Source organism: Centruroides vittatus, unplaced genomic scaffold (assembly GCF_030686945.1).
Source record: "Centruroides vittatus isolate TY-2023 unplaced genomic scaffold, ASM3068694v2 contig_742, whole genome shotgun sequence".
NCBI lineage: Eukaryota > Metazoa > Arthropoda > Arachnida > Scorpiones > Buthidae > Centruroides > Centruroides vittatus.
In genome coordinates, this window is record NW_027122478.1 from 421,162 (window position 1) to 447,160 (window position 25,999).

General features: G+C 26.6%; 1 protein-coding gene across 2 annotated transcripts in view; it reads right to left on the reverse strand.

The window, feature by feature from the left end:
• Window positions 1–3,303: 3,303 nt before the first annotated feature.
• LOC136981050 (rap1 GTPase-GDP dissociation stimulator 1-like) overlaps window positions 3,304–25,999 on the reverse strand; it is a 62,134-nt gene continuing 39,438 nt past the window's right edge. For both annotated transcript variants that reach the window (XM_067277323.1, XM_067277322.1), the window contains exons 10-15: window positions 25,527–25,664; window positions 23,536–23,661; window positions 10,864–10,953; window positions 10,426–10,602; window positions 7,557–7,685; window positions 3,304–7,439 (exon numbers count right to left, since the gene is read on the reverse strand). In XM_067277323.1, coding sequence (XP_067133424.1) covers window positions 7,315–7,439; window positions 7,557–7,685; window positions 10,426–10,602; window positions 10,864–10,953; window positions 23,536–23,661; window positions 25,527–25,664 — 785 coding nt within the window. In that variant the 3' untranslated portion in view covers window positions 3,304–7,314. The remainder of the gene's footprint in view (window positions 7,440–7,556; window positions 7,686–10,425; window positions 10,603–10,863; window positions 10,954–23,535; window positions 23,662–25,526; window positions 25,665–25,999) is intronic.

A 25,999-nucleotide genomic window follows, 5' to 3' on the forward strand; every position in this document is an offset into this window, starting at 1 on the left:
CAATTTAGTGCTTTTCACACTCCATCGAAGTGTGCAAAATCATTAAAAATAACGAAAAATTCGAGATTTAATCAATACTCGACCTTCTTTTTTCTTCTCTAATTATTCACTAAATTAAAAAAATTTAAAAAAAAATCGAAATCTTCAGCCGGCAGAAATCGTTGCCGTTTTAGAACGCGCGACTAATAAAATCTTCTTCTTCTTCTTAAATTAAAATTTTATGTAACAGTTTAATTACATTTATTAATAAATTCCGAGATCAATGATCGCTTTATCATTAGCATTTAAAGGCTAACCAGTTGAAACACCTCCAACTGTAGCGGGAGGTAAAGTCAACTGGAAGAGTCGAGGTAGAGAGAAACGTTTTAGATTCATAAATTTAATAAAATAAAATAAGAAAAAATTATTACGACTATTTCCTTCGTGTTTAAAAGCTCGTATTAACCTAATTTTTAACTGGCCTGAATCCAAAATTGAACATCTGCTTATAGAAAAATGATACATCTTGATGTAATTATTAAAAATTTAAAAAAAGAAAAAAAATCGATTTAAAAGAAAAATCAAGCCAAAATGTAGAAATAATAATTATTATTTTTTCTTCCGTCCTTCTTATACAGTCTCCGATTACATTTGCAGCATGAAGTTTTATTAAAAACAAATGTTTGTAATCATAATTACAAAAAAAGGATTGTTTTTCCCTGCTCTATTTATATTCTTAATTTTGTTCCTATAAGCGCGAGGCACAAGTCTTCTTTGAAGGATTTTTTTTTAAATGTTAATTATTAAGTTAACTCCTCAAATTAGCAATTCTCAAATAAAAGTAAAATAATTTTATTTAAAGACAATTCAATCGAACGGTTTTCTCTCCAATGTATTTTCAACGTGTTCTATACTGTATTTTAATTATTATTATACTAAAAGGAAATGATTTCGTATTCAAAAAATGTATATAAAGTTATTTTCCTGGAAGTTACACATTTATTCCCTGGAAATAAACGTTGTAACTAAAAAAGCGGCATTGCGCGTTATACACGGTTACTTGACATTAACCAGCGGCAACGCGTGCTGCATTAAAATCTCGATCACATCATCAAACTTGATATTTTACTTAATACGAATTAAGACGAAACAGTTCTAAGTTTTAAACAGAGCGTGTAATCCCGTTCGCAACGTTAATCATCTGTAATTAATTATTTTTTAAACATGGTTTTGCATTTAAGAAATAAAAGAGTACTGGGAAAACGGGCGCGCAAAATGTTTAACTCGACCGTCATATTTATCTAAAACTGTTTTCGTCTTTAGTATATATTTGTTTAGCAAATAAAGCGAAGGAAATTAGCATAGTTATATGCTCTCTTGATAAATGCCGCTTCAGATAAGATCGGATTCGCTCACACGAAAGATCAAAGTACCGTCGATGCACTTTCCTGAACATTTTTCCAAATAATTCTGAAATGTGATCGTATCGAGAAATCTCTTTCCCTCTCTCCTAATATGTAAATAAACGAAATCAAGCGGAAATCAATTACACTTGTTGGGGTTTGCTAAATATTCAATTAAATCCACGCTTAACAGATCAAGAACTTCGTCATTTTTGGGCAAAAACCTATAATAATAAAAATTAAATTTGGGTTAGGATTCGTTTAGTCTCTCGGGAATTACACAGATGATTCGCTTTTCAGTAGGTCAGTAGTCCATTCTACTGACCACCATCTGTCCTTCACAATAATCAATACGTCAACAGGAAGGGTATAATGTCGACGAATGTGGCCAAGGTTAGAAGTTTCACAGGCTGACGGTTCTCACCTGGCATGGTCCACTCAGGTGGAAATGGCTAGCTAGTCAAGGTTCAAGGACGTTCAGTATTGACAGCTGCCTTGCTGCTAAGTTCTTGAAAGCATTATTATTATTTTTTTTTTTCAATTTTTTGTTTTATTGTTTTAATCATGTCACTACAGTAGTTCTATTATTGTAATTACGTAATTATTAACTTTTTAAATAATAATTATGTAAGTTTCTTTTATGTCCTTAGTTATTTGCGTAATATGTAAGAGTCTAGTGGAGTTCTATTTAATAAAATTTGGGAATTTTCGATGTTTCGACCTTGAATGATAAGGTGGAATTTATTATACATAATAACCAGAGGGGATTAAAGATATGAAGAGTGGCATCAACCGATTTTGGCCATTTAAAAATAATTTGTGAAATGCGCGCTTGCGGCTTTTGCTGATCTATATATACTTGCGGGTCTTTTTAGTTTTTTTTTCCTGGTTTTTTAAATTTATACGAAGGACAGGTGTTGCATGCCATAAGTTTCGATGCATTGCAGGAAGCCAAATATAGGAAAATAATGCAAAAAATCGCGTTTTTGCACCAGAAACTTTCAAATTTAATAATATAAAACGGATCGCAAGGTTACGAATTTGGGACAAGAGTTATTTTACGCTTCTATTCTCATTATTACGAGTGCAAACCGTAAATAACGCCGCCTCTTGCTGAAGCAGGTAGAATGTATAGTTGAAGAGGAACAGATAACATTTCTGAAAGGGGTGAAATACTTAGCTAAGATGGATAATATCTCAAGATGAGTAAGTTCTAGTTATGACATACAATCATGCTTCCATTTTTATACTACGATAAAGTAAGTTGCATCAATTTATCTTTTTTGAGGTCGTAAGGACAGGATTAGAATAGAGTCCATGTTCATCTGCCAAGAACGAAATCTTGATTGGAAAAACAGAAATTTCATTAAGTTATTGTAATTTTTACATAAAATAAAAATTATTTTACCAGTTAATATACATATTAATTAAAAATATGATATAACGTACTGTACATATTAAATCATCATTATTCTAAAATAATTAACAGATAAATTTTAAGTTTGTCAGATTTATTTCTGTGCATATGACTCTGTTTAACAAGAGAAGCAGAGTAAATCTTTTGGATTTAATTCTTTTCTAGTTTTTTTGTGTGTTTCATGGGTGTGACAGCAGAAAAAAACAGCAGTGGTTACTAAATATGGGATCCAGTTCAGACACACCACATGACTCAGTGCAAAGAATGAATCACAGGCAGACATATTTACATCAAGGCAGATGGGATACTGATTTTTGTCTTTAAAATATTTTATAGTGTCAAAATCTCAGCCAGGAATTTATAAAAATATTTATCTTGTCAACTAAAATTAATAACTTTTTATAGCTGTAAATGTAAACAGGTTGAGAAAAATCTTTAAAATGTCAAACTATTTAAAAATAAATAAATAGTTGGCTTCATAGCAAATAAATATTAAAACAAATGGACTGAATTATTAATATTTAATTGGAAGTTTTAGTTATCTTACAATATAATGTAAGAAAAGCTTTATGACAATATATTTTCTAACATTGCATTAATTAACATTGAGAAGACAATGATTACTTCAGTAATAAGTATAAAATACAATTTTGGTGACATAATATAACAAAATAATATTAACAATTATAATCTAGAAAAACTTTTGAAAGTTTCTTTAGATACAAAGGCAAATTCTAATTTAATCATATACTACATCTTCACAGTATGAACACGTATTATGGTCTCTCAATAGGTTTTAGTAAATAAATATAAAATTATAGCATTACTTAACCCTTTGAGTATGTTTAGTACATATTCAATACATTAAAAAGTGACTTAAATTCATAGAATATTCTTAAATAATTATAAACTGTACAAGAAAAGAAAAAACAAATATTTCTTTAATGTGACATAGCTGAAATTAGTGCAATTTCAGTTAATTAGTCATTTAACTCTCAATCACTACTTGAGCCAAACATTTGTTTACATTAGACAAATGCCAAAATATATGTACTAGTTTCTCAAAGGGTTAATAAAGTTATGAAAGCAAACAGCTTTTTAAAATTCAAAATCTACAGAATATAAAATTAATACATGAAATTTTACAAATATTCATAATTTATATGAATAGCAAAGTATTTATAAATTCCATTAAAATTTTTTTAACATAATTCAATCAATTTTTCTAATATGATACTGATTTAAACATATTCTTATATAATTTTCATTAATTTTTAGCTATACAAAAGTTCATCTCAACCCAATTATAATACATTGAAATTAGTTTTGAAAAATTAACTGATTTATTTTTAATAACAACAGAAACTTTTCAGTTTTTATAATGGCATTTAAAAATATTTAAAATATAGTTTAATATTAACAATATATTTTTTAAAATAAAACAAACATCATCATTGACTATTAACTCATATTGTAAACAATTTTTTGAACAATAAGTTTTAACTGCTTAATTTTTCTGAAAAATTTTCAAGCATATAACATGATAAAAACATATAATAAAAGTTAAACTTTAAAACAACAGTAATTTATTTAATTATATAATAAATAAATAATTTTTCATAGAATAAATAAAATAAAATTCAACTCACTGAAAAATATTTTTTGCAATTACATAAATAAGACATTATACCAACAAAAATTAATTTATTTAAAAGTAATCATCATCTAATTTAGAACATATTTTTTTAAATATTTCAGATTTTCATTATAGTTCAAAGAACTTGAGACAGATAAGATATTAAAAAAATTAATTACCTGATTATTACATTAATCAAAGTACTAATTAGAACATAGAATGAAATTTCCATTAAGTGATTAGTAAAATCTACAGCATTATAACATTCTATCTATATAAAAGCTACTGTGCTGTGTGGTCATCGTCAAAATTAGCTGAGTGAGTTTATGTATTTTAAGAGTGTTCTTTTCGACTGTCATAAAAATTTAATTTAGCACTATAAAAATGCATAATTTGAATACTCTTTTTCTATTTTAATTTAATTTATTAAATTAATATTTGTATAATGTCCTTAAAGTGGGATAGGGCTGCAATTAAGTCATTATTGTACACTAAATGATATTTTTCTACTGGTGCATTTTTGATTATGATCCTCAGATGGCTTTGCTTGGCAATTTTTGCCAAACCTGTATAAATATTTATATTAATGTTTGGAAAACACCTTTAATTGCTGCATAAAAAAATACATACATCAATTTAATTTTTATTTTTTATAATGTGAAATATTTTGTTAATATTCTAATTAAAATTTAATACTGCACATTCAGAAAATATATAAGTACTTACATTTAATAAATTAAATCTGCACTATATTTTATAATTAATAATTATTAATAATATTTCATAATAAAAATGTTAACAAATAACTTTTAACAAAAACTTTATATTTTGAAAAAGTCATTTTTTCTGATTTAAAAAAATTAATTTTGCAATTTTATCATATTTATGTTATATTCACTAAAACTTAAAATTAATTAATTTAATATAATTTTGCATAAATTTTATCAACAATTAGATATTTCCACAAAAAAAACATATATATAATTTCCTTAATTTGTTAGAATTCATCAAAATTACTTCCAATAAATAAGAAGGAAGTGATAAATGATTATCCTTCTTGTAAAATTTAAAATTCAGAAATAAGTCATACAGATTTAATGGTTTTTTGATAGCATCATGTTAAATCTTGATGATAAACTATCTGTTCCAAGAATCATTGATCGTCATCAAATATATTCAGCAATTTTAAATTATTTTTGGATTAATTTTTATGATAAAACAACAATTATTTTTCCTTATTAAAAAAAATAACAATCTAAATATTTTATTAATTTAGTGAAATCATTTTATAATTTTTTTAAACAAATCTTTTTGATAATAAAAGAAACTCTATAAATAATTTATTTACAAATGCATTGGTAAATAAATTAATTATAAATACCATACCATCTGGATTTAGAATAGTGAATTAGAACAATTAATTCTTCTTCTTGTATTTTGAATACTTGAATTATTCAGTATTACTTAATTACAGTAGCAAAATGTTTTCATTGTAACAACTATTGCAACACAAGTAGCAATCTCATCCATAAATGTAACAGTAATAAATAGACTCAACCTTAACCATCAATAAATGATATTAAAACATCTAAAATCCCAATATTAAAATTGTTCCCATTGTTAGTAGGTCTTAATAAACTTATTCAATAAATATACTACAGGATAAAAAAGAAATAACACATCAATTGCAGTAGCATAATTAATGTAACTGTAAAACTAAACAATTGGTGTATGTGTGTATGTAGAAAAGATTCATTATATTTTCTGAATATGCAGATTTTTCTTTTGCAAAGAAAAACAAAAATGCTTTAAAAAATCCTAAAAAAATAAATTATACAAAAGCTATCATTATTTTCATTATAATTAAATATAACAAAATAAACTTTTTTATCTTAGTTTTTCATATTAGAAATTTACAGCCAGCAGATTATTAATAATCTTGCAATTATCATTCGTATTCTTTATTGATTTGATAAATGATGAAATTATATAACATATTTTAAACTATTTCAGTATATAAGCCAGTCTAACAACAATTTTTATATCATGATATGCATTTAATTGTTAGATAATTGTTTAACTGCAATGTTTATAAGTATCATCAAAAATATTTTGACATTCAATTAAACGAAGTATTAAATTATTACAAATAATTCAATTTTAAATTAATCAATAAAGCATTATTAATGCTCATTAAACAATAATTGTATTTTAAAATCTACTTGAATACACGAAGACTTAAATTGAAGACAAAAAATTATTACGAGAAACAAAGTTTGATCTATGGCAGTTATAAAAATTTTTCGTAATTCAGAGGCACATTTATTATATGAAAATCTGTTTTAGGGAATAGACACTTCATAGCACAATACTTTTATTTAAGTATCCAATTAAGAATTTTATAAACTCATATCACACAAATTACAAGAGCAGTTTCATAAAATTTATCCACCTACTGTGGTTATGTAGAGAAATGTAAGAAAAATCATTTAAACAGACTTTATTTTTTAAAATTCTATAATATCTATTTTCCTATCACATTTAGCAGCTTTATACAGAAGCTATATTTTTTCCTTTTGTTCAAAAATAATTTGTGAGTTAAAGTATGAAATAACTAAATTCAGTGGTTTTTTTTTTTATACAAGCAATTTCTAAAAATGATGCATACGTATTTACTGTCTAAGCATGTGCAAATATATTGAGAAAATTATATCACTTTTTGTAAATTTCAACTGTTGTCATATAATATATATATATATATATTTTTATTTTTATTTATTTATTTTAGTTATATGTAAGATATCAAGCTTATATTAATCAAGACTTCCAATCTCATTCAATATTCAAATGACTTATCTAATTTGCAGTTATAAAGACTTTCAAGGAACCTTTAATAAATTTAATACTTTCTGTGCTTTGTCACAGATATTTGAGTTGCTGTGATCTGTTAAAGTTGTTATATCATCACAAATGCTTAATTTCTGCATTTCCAATTTCATCATTTCTAAAAATAAAATATTAATACTATACTTTGTCATCTTATAAATACATTTATTAATTATTACTTTTAAAAATTAATATTTAAAAATGTTTATATTGAATAAATATCAAAATACCATACCTGAAGAAGCTAAAACAACAAATAAAGCTAAGAGTTTATCAAGTATATCCACTGAATCATTAGAATGTTTTAACAGTTGATGTGCCATTTTTAATAGTTCGGCTTCTCTCAACATTTTTTCTGCTTCAGCTAATTGTAGGGAGAAATTAAGCAAAAATAAATATATTTTAAAATTATTTTATTAATTATTACTACAAGAATGTTTTATATTTTAATATATATATAAATTAAAAGTTTTAACATTCAAATTATTACATTTTCTTATATTAATAATAGTTGAAATAATTTTGATATACAATTAAATATAATCATTCAATTCATTTTATTCTTTCAACAATAGAATTGAAACAAATCATTCTGGGTAACTTTAATTATACAACCAGTATTTTCTATGTAGTCTGTCAAAATAGGAAGAACTTCAAAAAGTTTATTTTGGCATCTAGACAAATGTAAGGGAAAAATAGGTCACAGTCCTTGAAAATGCTGTTACAATTTGTTATTTTTCCAATAATGAAACATATTTTAATAAAATGAAGTTTTCATAAATATTTTAAACAATAATATTAATTAATAAATCATAATAATAATATTAATTAAAAGCAACTAAATAAAAATCATAACAAAACATAATGAAAGAAATTTATTTATTTCGTAAAACATATTACTTTAGATATTTTAACATAAAATAAAATTTCTTAAATCCTGAAAGTTTCTTATTAAATATTTACCTTAATCTAATAAAATACTATCTTTAATGACAGATAACTAGAGATAATACTGAAGAAAAAAAAATTTGAAAAAAATCTAAAATTACAACAGATAATGAGTTCAAAGTACAACGAATACATATTGTAATTAAAAAAATTATTATACAGTAACTGATATGACTTATGAATAATTTCAAAACTGCTGCAACAAAATATAAATAAGTTCTTTTAAAATATGTTTTGTTTTGAATATTTTAAAATGTTTACTATAATTGTCTGTTTAAAGAATTAATACTTATATATGTTTTAGTAAAACTTTACATATAAGATAACAGGTACTTAATCTCTCTAAATTATAAGAATGTATTTTAAAAATAAATTTAAGTAAAACTAATTTGAAAAATATTTAAGATATTTGTTGCCAAAATATTTTATCATAACAGGAAATTTAATTGATAAACATATGAAATGAATATTTATATTTATCTGTTTTATATATCTTTTGTAAACTTGTTTTACATATATTTAACTACATTGAAAAATAGCATAAAAAATGTACAAGCTTTAAACTTTTTTAATTTTCATATTTGAATAATTTTAAATATGTATTCACATAATCAAAAGATTAAATATGTGATACAAAATAATGTTTGCAAATTTATACATTGTAATAATTTTCAAATTGTCAATAAAATTTAAAATATTCGTTACTTAAAAATTTTTATAAATTTATGTTTTCTATATTTATTTTTAAAGTTAAAAACTTAATCTGAAAGCACAATAAATTTTATCCTATGCACAATAAAATACAAATTTAAATATGCATTTTATAAATTATTGTAAAGAAAAAAATCAAACAAAATCAGCTCTAATATACATTAACAAAAATACAATCCAACTAAAGATTGTAACTAGATATTTTGGTGAAAAATACATGCATCTTTTAAGAAGCTACTATTCTAGAAATAAAACTACATAAATCTATTTCTATGTGTAATTAAAATTTTATTGTATTTTACCTGTTTATATATAGTAACCTGAATTTCTTTATATAAAAATTATACGGAGTTCTCAAATTGTGTTTGAAAGACATGATTTTAAAATAATTTAACAAAAAAATTAGTATACATTGCTTTAAAATCTAATAATGATTCAAAATTATAAGTATAGTACATAAAGCACACTTATGTTCTTTGATTGTTAATGGTAATCTTTACATAACACACTGTTCACCAACACCAACCATTTGAAATTTGTATAATGAACATCTTAAATAATAATTAAATTCTTCAACTATTCTCTTGATGTGGTCTGTGATCACTGATGAGTTGATACAAAATTTTCCTTAACCTACTTTTAGTTTGAAGTAGAAATCACGCTATGAATAACAAATAAAATTTTAAACTCAAAATGTTGAAATAGAGCTAAATTAAGTCTAATAATTCTCTTTTTTGTCTATGGAATTCAGCTCTTTTCTTCCTCCTTCCTTCTCAATTTATACCTAAATTTCATCATCTTGTGTTTTCAAGGACATTTCAAGAATTAATCTTTTCAGAAAACTTCTTTTATTTGTTCTTAATTTTAGCTTATCCAAAATATTTTCATTTTATCGATGTTAAATGTTGTAAATTGAAACTATTTAGTAGTATAATATATCCCATCATTCATATCTTTATTGTTAGCAGGGTTAAACTCACATGCAGAGAATGCAACTGTTGCATTTATCATCAGTTTAAATGGCAAAATTTAGTTCAATTACGTAAAATATAAGATGTGTGTGATTTCTATAGAATGAAATTCTTGCATAATTTGAGAACTCCCTGTATATGAATTTTTTATGTATATACCACAGCAGTTTTAATAAAAATACTACAAAATAATATTTGCATCTATATATATTGTCTGTTTATATTTTATTTATACATATATGAGTTATTTTAAATCAAATTTACTTTAATTCAATTATTTCAATGCAATTCTTAAAATACTTTTTATTGTATTTCTTATATTATGTTAAAAAAATATGATTAAATAATTCAAAATTTAATTTTCTAATACTGACACAAACATTTTAATATTGAGTTTTTTAAGTTTTTATTGTTCATTCATAATAAAATTTGAATTCTTAAATTCTGCAATCATCATTCAAAATTGAAACTTACACAATACATCAGAGGCCACAATAAGTAATGCAGTAAGGGCTTCATTTTGCATGACTTCATGCTCAGAATTCAGCATATTAACAAGATATGGAAGAGCATTTTCTTTTAGCAAATTCATTAATACTGTTTTGGAACTGCAATTTTTTACTAGCCAAGCCAATAATCTTGTCGACTCACCTGTATATTAAAGTATATAAAGATTGATTATTCTTAATATTCGAGCAAAGAATAAAGTATTCGTTAACATCTAAACATTTCATTACTTTATTTGGAATCAGCAGTCTTAAGTTTTACTAAGTTACATCGGTTTAGTTTTTAAATTCAAAAGTAAGAAATGTTTTTATTGAAACTCAATAAATCAATTAATGTTTCTATTTAAAATTACTAAACATATTTTCATCTATTTATTTGCTATTAAATATTAAAAAAAATTAATACCCTTAACACCAGGATGATCTTCTGTTGTACACCAACCAATTAATCTTTGAATAAATGGAATGTTTTCACCTAAACTATTAGCAATTTTATCTGAAATTAAACAACAATAGTTACTAATTTGAGACTAAAATTTTAATAATTAAAATGAGGATTGACACACAGAAAATGAAAGGTAAAGAACCAAAGACAAGTACACATAAACATTTGTCTTTGGTAATTTTGGAAAAACTGTGCTGGCAGAGGAATATGTCTGGGTGCACATAGAATTTATCATATTTTGTAGAAATGTTTTTGGAAAGTTTAGACAAAGAGAAAGCTATCTACTGTATCATAACTGCAATTTAAAACTGGCATATAACCTACCCCATTGCATAATCTAAACCCACTTTCAAATTATCTTTTAAACAAGGATAACCTGAAGGGTATCTACACAAAATTACAATAATAATAAAGTTGTTAATTAATTACCTTATTTGATGTTGGCTGAAATGTTTTAAATTTTTTTAAGACAAAATTCTGTTTTGGATTATCTTAAATCTCTTATCACAAGTTTAAAGTAAAATTTTTAATTACTTTTCTTATAGTCATTAACAGTCATTAAGAATTTATTGGAAAGATTATGAGAGGAATTGAACATTGTAAGTTCCAACTGAAGGAAGTCTAAAGAAAGCCTAAGAAAAAATAACACTGCCTGAAATACATTTTTAATTCTGTTTTTGGGGTTTATTAAGTCCTCACAAACAATTTTCTATTGGCATCATGGATTATTAATTAGGCATTTTATCAAGATAAAATTTTTTAAGGGGCCAATTTTACATTTGACTTTGCAATGGCTTTTGCCATTGAAACAAAATGATATATCAACAACCACAATCAAAAGATATAGTAATGGAATGTATTTAAAAATTCCAGGTATCCTGTATATATAACTTAATATGTTTACAGATATTATAGTAATGCAAGTGCTCTCCTACTTACAAACAGGTTCCCAAGATTTTGACAAAAGTCAAAAACCAAACTAGAAAGTACATTTATACACAGAATAACCACTTATTGTTAGTATTTGCTTCTTCAATTTACATAATAGAATACATTATGCTCATTTTCCTGCTTGCTATTGCTTATTAGATGTTTCAAATGCACTTTTTTCACTTAACACATTTAAACTAAACTTAAACTAAATGTTTTATAATTCCAGTTTAATTTCCATGGCAATGAAGTGACACTTGTTGCATTTCTCCCCACTGCTAGATTTACTATTACATTTTTAACACATTTTTGAAGCAGTAATCATAAAAGCTTATAAAAAATTACAAACAATAGGGAAAAATGCTGTTACCCCAATATTACCAACTCTAATGCTGCCTCACAAGCAGCAAATATTGAGGTTGGATCTTCAGAATTTGCCAAAAAGAAAGCCACTCAAAAAATTATGATATGCAATAGAAGTAAGCCTACATTAATTATTTATTGCTGTCTAAAGACTGACTTTAATGCCACCCCACAAGTGATAAGAAAATTTCAGAATTCATATAAAATTTAAATTTTAGATATACAATCAAATTGTTTGTAAATATGAAAGTTTGTACATTGAATGTTCATAAGTAGGGATGCATCTGTATTCCTATCAGGTGATTTGATGAAAAATTACTTTATTTCATAACAAAAATAAAATTTAAAAAACATATTGTCAGATGTTTTTACTTATTCTTGCAACTTAAACTTTTATGGAGCTTAAAAGTACATAATATTTGATTTCTTAAACGAAAACATTTATTGCTTTCATGATTGTTAGATTCAATAAATTTATATTTTCCATCTGTATGAGAGTGAAGAATTTTTTCCCTTACAGAGTAAAATAATATATTTACTCTGTAAGGCAAAAAAGTTATATGTCAAGGATAATGCTTATAAAAATCAAATGAGCAAACCAAATGTACAAAAAATAGTATTAGATGCATCACATTAATCAAATCAGCTATAGATGCACCAGCGTGTCTTAGCACTAAAATCTGTACAAAGAAGGGAGATGCTACCTTTATATTTGAAAGTTGCAATAACTGAAGCTTCAGGATGTACCAAAGAGAGAATCCTTTCAAAATATAGTAGAATCTTTCAAACCTTCAAAATTCATCCAATGTTCAAAGAATCAATTATAATGCAAAAAACTGATTTAACACACATCCAATAAAATAGCCTTTATTCGAAAAAATTTTCATTTTTTTAACCACGTACATATAAGAAATATCTGTACTTGAATTTATTCAGTCTCTTGATATCACTATTCTTTATTCTACAGAAACACCTATGTTACAAGATTGTATATTATGCCACTTGTGTGTACAGCAAAGCTGACATAAACTGTATAGGCCTATACTATAAACACAAAAAGAGGCAGAGTGCATATGCTCATCAACAATTCAACTGACTTCACAATTTTGTTAAAAAACTCATCCATCTTGGTTTGTTTCAATGCTGCTTTTCTGCTTATTGAATATAACAGCTGCCTGATACTAGAAATGTCATGTACAGCCTGCTCATTCCTGCTAAAACACATCAGGAAAGTCTTCACAAGTTGGAAGGACTCAATGGGCTCACTAAATTTTGGCACTACACTTGGACCACAGTCAAAACTGTTCACCAGGTGGCTACTCCTCAATTGTATCAGCCCACTGACTCTCTTCATATAATTCTTCAATTGTACATATCCCATATGTAACAAGTGCATCATCAAGCTCTACAAATTCCCAGAAACACCCAAATATTAATTAAATAATGAAAAAAATGCAAAGTTTACAATAGATGAAACTAGAAAAAAAATCTGTTATTCCAAGTTACGGATCTGCTAAAAGGAGGTTAAATTACGTTGATTTGGTGGAATCTGGGAAAAAAGATCCATTATTTTGAGAAATCTTTTGTTCCAGGGTCCATTAAAACAAGATTCTACTGTATTATTGCTAATGTGAATTCAGTCTGTTTGCTCAATATCCTGAATACAGGTTTATCTAGATAGAGAAGTATTGCTGTATTCTTCTGATAAAGTACAGTCTATTGGTCATTTTCAACATTTTAAGAAATATTACAAGTCTAAAAGTGTGAAACCAATAAATGTTTTTGTCTCAGAAATCAAATATTATGGTACTCTAAGCATCAAATAAATTTAAACTGTAAGATTAAATAATTAACAATACATGACAATTTTAGATTTCATTTTAATATTTGTTAATAAATATCGTTAATGCTTCACCAAATGGCTTGGCAAGAATATTGCCATCTATAAAAAGATTGGATCATTTGATGAATGGGGTCATTCAAATATAATATCTGCACTAGGGAAGAAGATGTGTAATACATTTATTATAATTTTATAAGAATATATACTGTATATCTCGGCAGATAAGATGAGGTATGAATTTTCGTTGGAAATTTTATAGTTTTAGCATATATCTGTCCTATAAGACGACTCCTAAACTATCAATGACCTATGAATTTAGCTTAGATCAGCAACCATCATCTGAATAATAATACTGTATAGTGTATACAGAATTATGTCCTATTTCTAATTTTTCGAATAAACAAATTTTATTTTCTTGCATCTGGCAGCACTGCCTTGCAATTGTTGCAAACATTTGCACTGATTCAGAATTTGGGTAATGACGTTGACTATTCACATTGTATGGGCTATTCTATTTTGTGCACATACCCTACTCTCTACTAGTAAATAATTACGGTTTGTCCATTTTTTTAATACTGGTTTTAATTTATATAAATTTTAATCTAATTTTTTTTTGTATCTGTCCTATAAGACAACCCCGGATTTTGGTGGCCTTTTTATATGATTCAACTATTGTCTTATCTGCCAAGGTATACGGTAATTTTGTGACAAGGATATTAGTAGAACGATGTCCAAAAATTTTCCTATTTGCAATAATTTTTTACCAAAATCATTATGCAAAAATATTGTGATCAATGATTGCACAATTTAATTAAATAGTTTAACTTTAATAGAAGAGCTTTATTAAATAAGTTTTGTTGCAAGCACTCAGTTAGAACTTTTAAAAATATGAAAAAACAATGACAATAATTTAACCTTAATTAATCTGTACAATTACAATTACAGATAAGCCTAAGCTTATCTGTAATTGTAATTGTACAGATACCACTGAAAGATATACAGATACAGTGAAACAGTGCTTAATGAGCACCTCTCATAACAAGTAATTTGCATAACGAGCAAAACAAACTGTAAAAAAATGACTCGCTTTACAAATGACGTTTCGCATAATGAGTGATGAGAAGAGGGGAAGTCCCGGATTGTGCACCTGTTAGAATGCATGTTAAACACAGACTGATGTGGCAGCATCTTAGTGTTGCTTGTGATCACACATTTTTCCAAACTTGTGTTCAGACGTATTATGTAGAAACATCAACAACCATAGCCCCCATTATACAATAAACATGCCAAAACATATGCCAAATCCTTGGGCTATGTAAAAGCTATAATTAAATATTAGAAATTAATTTATTTGACTACAGGTAGGCAGTTATGCTGCCATCTTGTATTTTTTATGACCAATTTAATGACCAATTCCAAATTAAATTTTAGAAATGTCTAAATAAAAATTATTTATTTATAATTATTAAGTTAAATGTAAGATGGAAGCATAACTGCCTACCTCTAGTCAAATTAATTAATTTCTAATATTTAATTATAGCATTTGCATAGCCCAAAAATTTGGCTTATCATTTGGCTGTTTATGAGATATATTTTTTCGATTTTTCATTTTCTGCAAATCAAATTTGCATTCAGGTTGGTTCGTTCCGCACTAGAAGAAAAGATGATGAGGATTCACAATCCTTGACAATGTATATTGTATAATTTTCTTTGAATAAATGTTATATATAAAATATTTGAGTATGTTTTTTGACATGGAACACATTATCGTATTTTACTTAATTTATATGGGAAAAATTGTTTCACTTAACGAGTGTTTTGCATTACAAGTAAGATTCTGGAACAAATTATGCTCGTTAAGTGAGATTTTACTGTATATAACAAATTAATTTTAATCTAGGATTACTTAGTACAATGTCATTAGTCATCAGACTCTTCTTCTGTGAATTTCATTTTTTTTTTCCTATTGACCTATTTTTAAAATTAGCTTCATTTTGACATGAAATATGAATAAATTAATATACTATTAATCTGTTTTACAAAAATACTCGATTTTAATATCAGGAGAGTTGAAGATAATGTGTGATATCAGTATGGCGGTGTCTAAAGTTTGGTAATAAAATGTGAGAGGGAGAGGGTAGGTCATCAAAAAAATCTTAAAATTAATGACATCATATTTGAATGACTCCAATTCACTTTTTTATGCTGTCTAACAATAACAGTCTGTATATAAACAGCATGCTTGCCTTATATCTTTTTTAACAAATAGCCTGTAACATATACAAAGAAAACAAAGTTAATAAAAAAAAAAAAAAACAGCTTTAAACTTGAAACTGAAGTTCTGAGATAAAAGTTTTGAGATTTAATTTAAAATTTATTTTGTATACTAGTACTTTCTATATATTAACAGGTGAACTAAATAAAGAACATTATTTTTGATCTGTAAGACTAAATATCTGCATCCATATTTTCCAGTATAATAAGTCCTGTTAATATATAGAAAGTACTAGTATACAAAATAAATTTTAAATTAACTTAAAAAAGGACACAAAGGCATAATAATTAGTTTTGAGATTTAGTTTGGAGGATAAACATAATCATAATAATTCAATAGTACTGAATGAAATTTTTGTTTGTTTATTTTCTTTTAATTTTAATCTCATTCTTTTAAAATATATTTGAATTGGAAGTATTTTATTCAAAATATTTTAATTATAAATACAGATATACCATTAATTTTTCTGGCAGTTGAGAATGTGACACTTCCTGTAATCTGAACAAAATTATAAGAGAAATTGCACTTGAAATTCCTGCAACTGCCAGAGTCAATTATTGGATAATCATATATGGCATTGCGTGTGGTGAGTGTTCTTTTAGGACAGTTTATTAATGCTTTAAGTAGTCACTTTTGAGAAAATTTTCTTATAAATAATAAACTAGTGAATTAAATTGCTTGCTAAAAATATTTGGATTAACAAGATACAAATATTTAGTTTAATTCTTATTTTTTCAATTGTTTTTACAAAACAGAGTATTTCTAACAGTCTATGATGCTTTAGAGACATGAGATGCACATAATTAATGGTCAAAGGTGTATTACTGAATCATTATTATGTTATCTGCTGATAAAGCAAAGCAAACTCTGAAACTGAGGATAAAAGAAAAATTGATGGTGTATCTATATTAGGATTTCTGTTTATTTTATAAAGCTAATTTATCTTGCATCCTATTTCTTAAAATTTTTATACATTTAATTTTTTTAAATTGAATATATTAATTAGTATAATTACTGAAAAAAACATATATAAACTGGCTTCCATACCAAAAAAAATTCTCAAAAATGATAATGATATTATGCATAAAATACTAGTAAAAATAGGCACTTAAACATATATTTTTAAGAACATCAACATTAAAATTTATATAATGATATAGAAAAAAATAATAATAAATTATCAAATATAAAAATAATTCTTATTAAAACTGATATTAAAAAAATAAGTTAATATAAAAATGGTTAGACAAAAAACTGGCACACAAACTGGAACTATAAACTAAACAAACAAATTCACACCTAAATGCTAATTCCAGCAGTAAATGAACAAGTAACTTTAATGCTCAAACACTTTCAGCCGTCTTTCATAGGCCCTCATCGGGAAAAATGCACAAAACAGAAAAAACAGTTCTATCTTTTGAAAAGTTTTAGCTTTCGAATATAGCTGTGTTCTAATTTTTTAAACATTTAACCGATGTTCAATACAAAGATTGTTACATATTACAACATATAAATAGATTATTTTTTAAATAAAGCTATAAATAAATTCATTAATAATATAATATATGGTGTTGTAAAAATTAGCCTGATGTTTTAACATATAAACGATGTTCGATAAGGAAAATTGTTTCCTTTACAATGCCTAAAGCTAAATGCCTAATTACACATCAAAAATTATCATTATGCTTTGTGGCATTGTAAACAACACTTCCACAATTGTGGAACCAGAATATAGTCAGAGTTAATGCAACCTCCCTTCATGCCAGTTATATAAATTTCAAAAGCCTCCAACGAACTTAAGTCATGTCAGTCAATTAGCATTTAGGTGTGAATTTGTTTGTTAATAAAAATGGTTACTTCCACAGTTTTTAGTATTTTTTTTTCAATAAATGCTTTGAAATAACACTTAAATGTTGTTTATAAGATGTACAGTACTGTATAATAACTCACTTAAAGTAATACGTTCCTCAGATAACTGCTTTAAGTGTGAAAAGGAACTACTCTCTAAGCTCTAAACTCTATGACACTCTAAAATATTTCAAGCATGCTCACTGGGAGTAAAGTTAATAAAATGAGATCATATTAAAGTATTTTTAGCTGGGCTTCAATTCAAAAGTAATTACAAATTTTGTCTAGTAAAATTTACTGTGAAAAACAAATATATTCAGATAAATATACTATCATCCTTAAACTGTATGTTTTAATTAATAGGTTAAAGTCTAGATCAAGAATTTATCAAAAACATTGTTTCTTGCAATAAATTTATTGCATAAAGAAGTGTGTGCATTTTCAAAATGTATATAATTAAAGACATTTAATTTAAGTACTGTTCAACTAATTTAGCTCATGAAGATAGACATTATTCTGTAAGATGAAAATATTGGAATATATATTGGAAAAAATTCTATATTTTCATTTGATCTTTGGATTTTGCATTGTAACACTATTGTAGCTTTTGATATGCTTGCTGTTAAGAAATCTTTTAGACAAAATTTGAGTATTCACTGTATTTATCTGATCTGATTTCTAAAACAAACAATGTCACAAAGAGCATGCATATTTCAGGATAGCTATATAGTTATTTAAAGAAATGCATGACTAAAACAAAATATTGCCAAAAATATTACTCTGAATGATATTTATGGAAGTATTTCTCTAATTTTCTCCAGAGAAGCCACTCCTAGAAACATTTTAAATGACATCTAAACTTATTAGTAAAATTTTAAATCACAATTTCATTGCTTATGAATACAAATTATGTAAAATAAGCATAAAATGGCATGCTTCTTTCTTGGACCGATGGATTGACAGAACAGATATCAGAGATTTCCTAGTATAAAAATTATATTGGCAAATACTACTGTATATTATAAAAGATACATACAGTAAAGTGCTTATACTGAAAGATTAATTAAAATACAATTAATTTTCAGTTAATTATTGATTTTCAAACAGCTTATTCCTTGATACCAATTATACCTTGTGGTTATAAATAAGGTTGCTCTTCATTATATCTGAGATTTTTTGTTAAAGTCACACAAAAATTTTTCTTTGTGGAAAAGTTTAAATGAAGTCATCTGATTATTCATTCTAGCTTGAGTTTGAACATCTTCAAATTCTTCAAAGTTTACATTTTAGTTCATTTATTAGATAATATCCTGATCAATAAATTTCAGTGTAAGTTCTAGATTTTATATCCAAAATTATTCCATATTAATTTGTCACTGATAATGAAAATCAGCTGCAATAAAATTTTTTTTGTTTTAAATATTTGGACATTTTTTCAGAATTCACTTTGATTTTGAATTTATGGAAAACAATATGTAACAATTAATTTCCTGAAATTTTCTGTATAAGTTATACTATCTCGCAAATATTTTCTAGCATCTTTCAAATAGTTTTCTTGTGCAGCAAGAAAATTATGTTTGATATTAATGATAGAAAACCATGTTTACTGAGTCAGTATTTCTATTGCTCAAACATTTCTAAAATTTTTCTTAATGATCTTTGGAATGGTATAAAAATGTATGGACTTTCAGAATAGTGTCAGTTTTGGAAAATTATGTAAGGTCAGACCAGGTGAATATGGTGCATAATCAAATTGTCTAAAAAATTCTCTGACAGCAAGCATCAAAAACTACAATACAATGAAAGACCCAAAGAGTAAATTAAAAATTTTGGATTTTATCTAATATATATTCCAATAATTCCAAATAATATTATTATTTGCTTCTTCATTTTGTTCAATGAACTTAAAGATAAATGTCCTAGTGTTATGGCTCTTGTGCCAAAAAACATCAACATGGTCATATCTTTGATTCTTAATCAGTGCACCTCAATAGAAAGTAAAATATAACAAAATAATATGAAACTAGATTATGTACAAAATGCAACAAAACAAAAAATATCCCAACCAGGGGAAAAGAGTTATTCATGTAAAGATATAACAACAAAGAATGATCAGAAATTAATAATTCTCTTAATAAAAATATAAATAATTTAATTCAGTTCTCTTCAAATTTTTTAAAATATGTATATGCTCACTGTACTTCTAATTGATTAGGCAACTTTCTGCAATAGTAACAGACTTGTTATTAATGTCTGTCAATATTAAAAAACATTTGCATATTTTTACTTACACTGTTTCAATAATCTATTAATCATTTTTTGTATGAAAAAACTACATGCTTATATGCTTATTCAAACTCCATCAATGCATTATTGTCATTGTCTTACTGTCTGATTTACCTCACAAATTTAAAAGATGTAAACTCAGACATTACTCACTGTTGTTTTTTTATAACTTGATGGGACATTTTTGAGAACATTCCAAAAAATTCAATGAAATTTCATAATAAATTCATATATATATATATATATATATATATATATATATAAATAAAAATACCAGAATGATATTTTTATTAATACATTTTAATAATACATTTAATAATTAATATAATTTATTAATACATAAATACACTTCAAAACATTCATAAAAATTAGAAATGCTAAATTACCTTTATGAATACAAGGTAATCATAAAGTAATTTGACCAACTAACAGCAATCATGGTGTGCAGAAAGCAAAAAAGCTGTTGAAACTCTTGCAGGATAAGTAGGGTGATATGCACTCATGATAAACAAAATATAGATAGAACACATGTCATGATTACTGTTAATACAACTGTAGATCAAAGATTTCCAATATAATGTCATGATGTCATGAGATTCTGCATAAGGCATTGGAACTGTATGTAGAACAAAAAACAACAGATACATTGGTGTTTGAACAATGGGAAGCAGGCAAGCCAATACCTGCAACAGAATACCTGAACATGTTCACAGATGAGGGAGAAAACGGGAGAATGCATTCTTTGTTGAATTCCATTTGACAGATACTTTTATACCATGCAGGTGACATCACAGTAAGCTTCAGAATTCATTGGCTTGCCTGATTGTTCAAACACCAATACCTCATTTTTCATTTTACACACACCATACCAATGCCTTATGCTGTTTTCTGCTGCACATAATCTCATGATATCATAAATTTCTTGTGTTTGTATTAGAAATTTGTGAGTATGGTCATATTAACTGTAAGTACATGTGTTCTACCCCTATATTTGTATATCACAAGTGCATATCACCCTATACTTATCCTGCAAAAGTTTCAATGGATTCTTTGCTTTCTAAACTTCCAAGATCAGCCTTAGTTCGTCAAGTTACTTTTATGATTATCCTGTAAATTAAAAGCATCATCACACATACACACACATACATATACAGTAAGACCCCCTCTTAACGCAGGGAATGCGTTCCTAGACAACAAAGCACTAAATGAAACAGCATTAAACAAGGTCATTTTAACATAGAGTAAATAGGGAAAGGGAAATACACGACCAAAAATAAACAGATTTTACTTTAATTTTAAGTTATTTTTATATTAATTTGTATAATAATATACAGGGTGTTTTTTTTTTTTTAAACTGACGGTACTCAAAGACATCTGTAGAACAATCTAACAGCCAGACTGTTGCCAAATTTGGGAGAGTGACTAAGGATGACATGGGAAAGAGATTCCACGAAGAAAAATGGTAGTACCCAAATTCGCCAATAGGGGTGGATTTGGCACTGTTGTAGCGAAACAGCTAAGAATTTGTTGAAGGTTTACAGGGGACCGTTGCTGGTAGTAGCAGCGCCTGGGGAGTGGCACGACAATTGGAAGTTCTTTAATGGTATGGCAAGTTCTGTGTAAAGTTCTCAAGTTCTATCCATACAAGATAAGCCACCTGCAAGAATTAAAACCAAATGACCATGCTACACGGTTGACATTTGCTCTGACATTTTACCTAAATTCAGGTAAAAATGGCCCTCAACTCCCCAGAGAATTATCCACGGCCAAGCATCTATTCCTGGCAAGAAATGTCAGAGCAAATGTCAACTGTGTAGCATGGTCGTTTGGTTTTAATTCTTGCAGGTGGCTTATCTTGTATGGATAGAACTTGAGAACTTTTCGCAGAACTTGCCATACTGTCGAAGGCATCATTTCCAATTGTCATGCCACTCCCCAGGCACTGCTACTACCAGTAACGGTCCCCTGTAAACCTTCAACAAGTGCAGTCTGTGAACCTTCAACAAGTGCAGTCTGTGAACCTTCAACAAATTCTTAGCTGTTTTGCTACAACAGTGCCAAATCCACCCCTACCGGCAAATTTGGGTACTACCTTTTTCTTCGCGGAATCTCTTTCCCATGTCATCCTTAGTCACTCTCCCAAATTTGGCGACAGTCTGGCTGTTAGATTGTTCTACAGATGTCTCTGAGTACCGTCAGTTTAAAAAAAAAACACCCCTGTATGTTAAATAACACATAAATGTATGCACACAGAAATGTAAAGTTCATTTTTTGTGATGAAGGTCCTGGCTCTTCTGAAATTCTTGTTTTTGCAATAAAGTCGTATAGTTTCATTTGTCACAGTTTTCTTTCCTTAAGTAAACGTCGGTAGCAGGAAAACACATCCAAAATGCCTCGTCTTGCTTTTGCACTCCTTTCAAAATCTGGATCATTCGCTACAATTTGATCAACAATTTTGATTATCCTTATCAAACTTTTACTAAGGAAATTTGTAGAGAAATTCTTTGGGTTCTTCATTTTCAAAATCTCCATTTTCCAGTTCTACATGAATTCTTTGTTCTGCCATTTCTTGAAGGTCATCGTTGGTAAGGCTATTGCCAGAAACCTGCAGCAATCCTGAATATCCTGCTTGTCTACATCTCCTAGTCCTGCTGTATCAATTAGGTTGACAATTTGGTCAACCTAAAGATACAGCGATAGGCTTTTCTTGTTGAGAATTCTTGGATACCTTCAACCATAACTTCTTCCACATTTCGTTCATGCATTTATATCAGTTAATTCTTGCCAAGCCAAGTCAATATTGCCTATGGCATATGGCTATGATGTTATATTTTTCCCAAAATGGCACCAAACAAACATAGATTTAGAGGAAGTACAGTGCTATGATGAATTGCCACCTTTTGTGGATTGGTTCGTGTTTGGGAATAATCAATGAAATGCCACGATAATTTAAATCAGTGTAAATTTTGAGCTTTCTTTTTAGGCTTCAAGCAGACCACGTAATATCAAATCAGTGTTAAGTGGAGTCTTACTGTATATATATATATATATATATTTTTTAAATGACACAGTACAATTCCTTCATTACCTTGTTTGTCAACTAACATTCGAATAGTTCCTAGTAATTTAAATACAACTGGAAATGTTTCTACATCAACCATTGGAAGAATTTTTTCCACTACACCAAGTTCTATCAAAAGTGGTTTGTTTTGTACTGTAAAATTACAAAATATCTGATTTAAAAATATAAATTATATTAAATTTAATAATAATAATATTAAAAACAGTAATAAGCAATAAAATGTTTTATCATATTTAAAAAAAAAAATCAATAAAAAATTCAATCACATGTAAACTTCAAAAATTGTATAATTGCAATTTACTTAATTTGACTTAAAGTAATACACAATCATTTCTTTCCATCTTCATACAGTACAAAACACTGAAATCTTTATGTTAAAACAGGAAAAAAATGACTGATATTTATAATGTTTTATTTAAAAATATTCATCAAATTAAATTTTACCACAAAAAATTACAGGTTTTTTTAAAAAAATAATATTCATTTATTATATAATATTTTAATTACTTTTATTTCATATTTTGTAATAGGCCTACTAACTAAAACCAAAAATGAACATCTATATTTATATAAAGGAATAAGCATCAAAAAATGTCAAACATAGCCAATCAGAATCAAAGTTTCATATATGGCACATGATCTATATTTTGCCAATCATGCAAGTCTAAAATAGCACTCATCACAAATGACTGAATTTCTAAGATTCTTAATCAAGAATAATTTCTAGATATTTTTTAGGTTTTAACTAAAAGAGAAGTAAATTTTCAGAACTGTTTCAAAATTTCAGTTGTGTTCAATTAAATTTTTCAAAATAATCACTTCATATATGTGAAAAAAAATCATTGATATAATTATTCTCTTTTAACATTAATGATCATGTTCATGAAGTTCTCATTAGCCACATTGTCACATGAAATGGTATCATTCTATCATCATAGGTAAATCTGGTTTGAATCCTATCTAGATCCTATCACTTAGCACAGTGGTTTTCAATTGAGATGCCGTGGCACACTAGGGTGCTGTAACTTCAAGGGTGCCAAAAGAAAAAAATTACCAGATTGAATGTCATTGTTAGAAAAAGGTTGAAAAACACTGACTTCGGAGAGCTGTCCTTAAATTATATAATGCAGATATGGGTAGATGGGTATGCAGATAATTATGATGCACTGCAAGAGAAAGGGTGTTTACATAAATGTTACATAATGCTAGAATCTCAATATTTGGGTATAATTCTCTTTTATTTCTGAACTGTTGCATAGTAAACTATACCATTTATGTCATTGCTTCATATGTTATATATTTAATTAATAAAATATTGTATGAAAAATGCTGTTTATTAATCCTTAATACAATAAGGAGATTGACTAAGGATTTGCATTGGTTATATTCTGATATTTTTAATATGGTTAAATATGTTTTTTCATATTAAAGAAACTGTTTGAAAAAGGAGCTTACGAGAAAGGATTAAATCTTATCACAAAAATTAAAAATCTTCCTTGTCAGGTCCTTTTTCAAGTAATTTGCTGAAAAGAAAATATCATACTCTAAGAATCATTATATTTATTTTTAATGAGTGAGTTAATAGATGGAAAAGGAAAATGGGGCACATTTCCATCATCCAATTAGCTATCAGTATATTCCATTCCCATTGAAGTATATTATAGTCACACCTTTGACAGCTAGAATGTGATCGGTAGATTTATGCATTGGTTGAAAAACAAAATCGGAAAAATTTGACCCTGTTGTTCATTATCACCTTAATTTTTTCACATGAAGACATTCTTCTTAATATCTCTTTGATATAGCTGATAAAACCTCAAGCACAATGGATATCATACTTGAATCTAAATTTAAATTCCCAACTGGCATTTTGTAATAATATTTGTGAATTATGCAGGTAACTTTTCAAAAGCCTATATTAATTTAAAAAATAGAAATCTAGCAAACACGAGTGGACTTATTTCACTTTAATTTTCAAAATATAGTAAAAACCTTACATGGAATTGATAAATTTCTAAGTGCAGATAGTATGGCATGCTGAAGTCTAATATCTCCATCCTTTCCGGAATGATTTTGTAAAAGTAATAATAAATGCTTTGGAACACCATCTTTTACCATTTGAATACAATGTTCATCTAAAATGATAGTAATATACTTTAATTAAAAATAATAAACAATTTTTGTATTATAAAAATATAATTCACAATTTTAATAACTAAAAGAGTTAAATTACAACTCTTAGATAACTAGATACTAAAATATTTAGCATATTTTCATTGACAGACACATGAAAAATGATTATTATTCATATATAATAATTTGACTTTAATAAATATATATGCATTTTGAAAAAAGTTTCACTTATTATTTAATATTAATACAACTATATCTGATTTAAAAAAAAGTTTTTATTGAATGGAATTACTGTATATTGTATTATAAGTACAATTATAAAAAATAAAAGCATTAT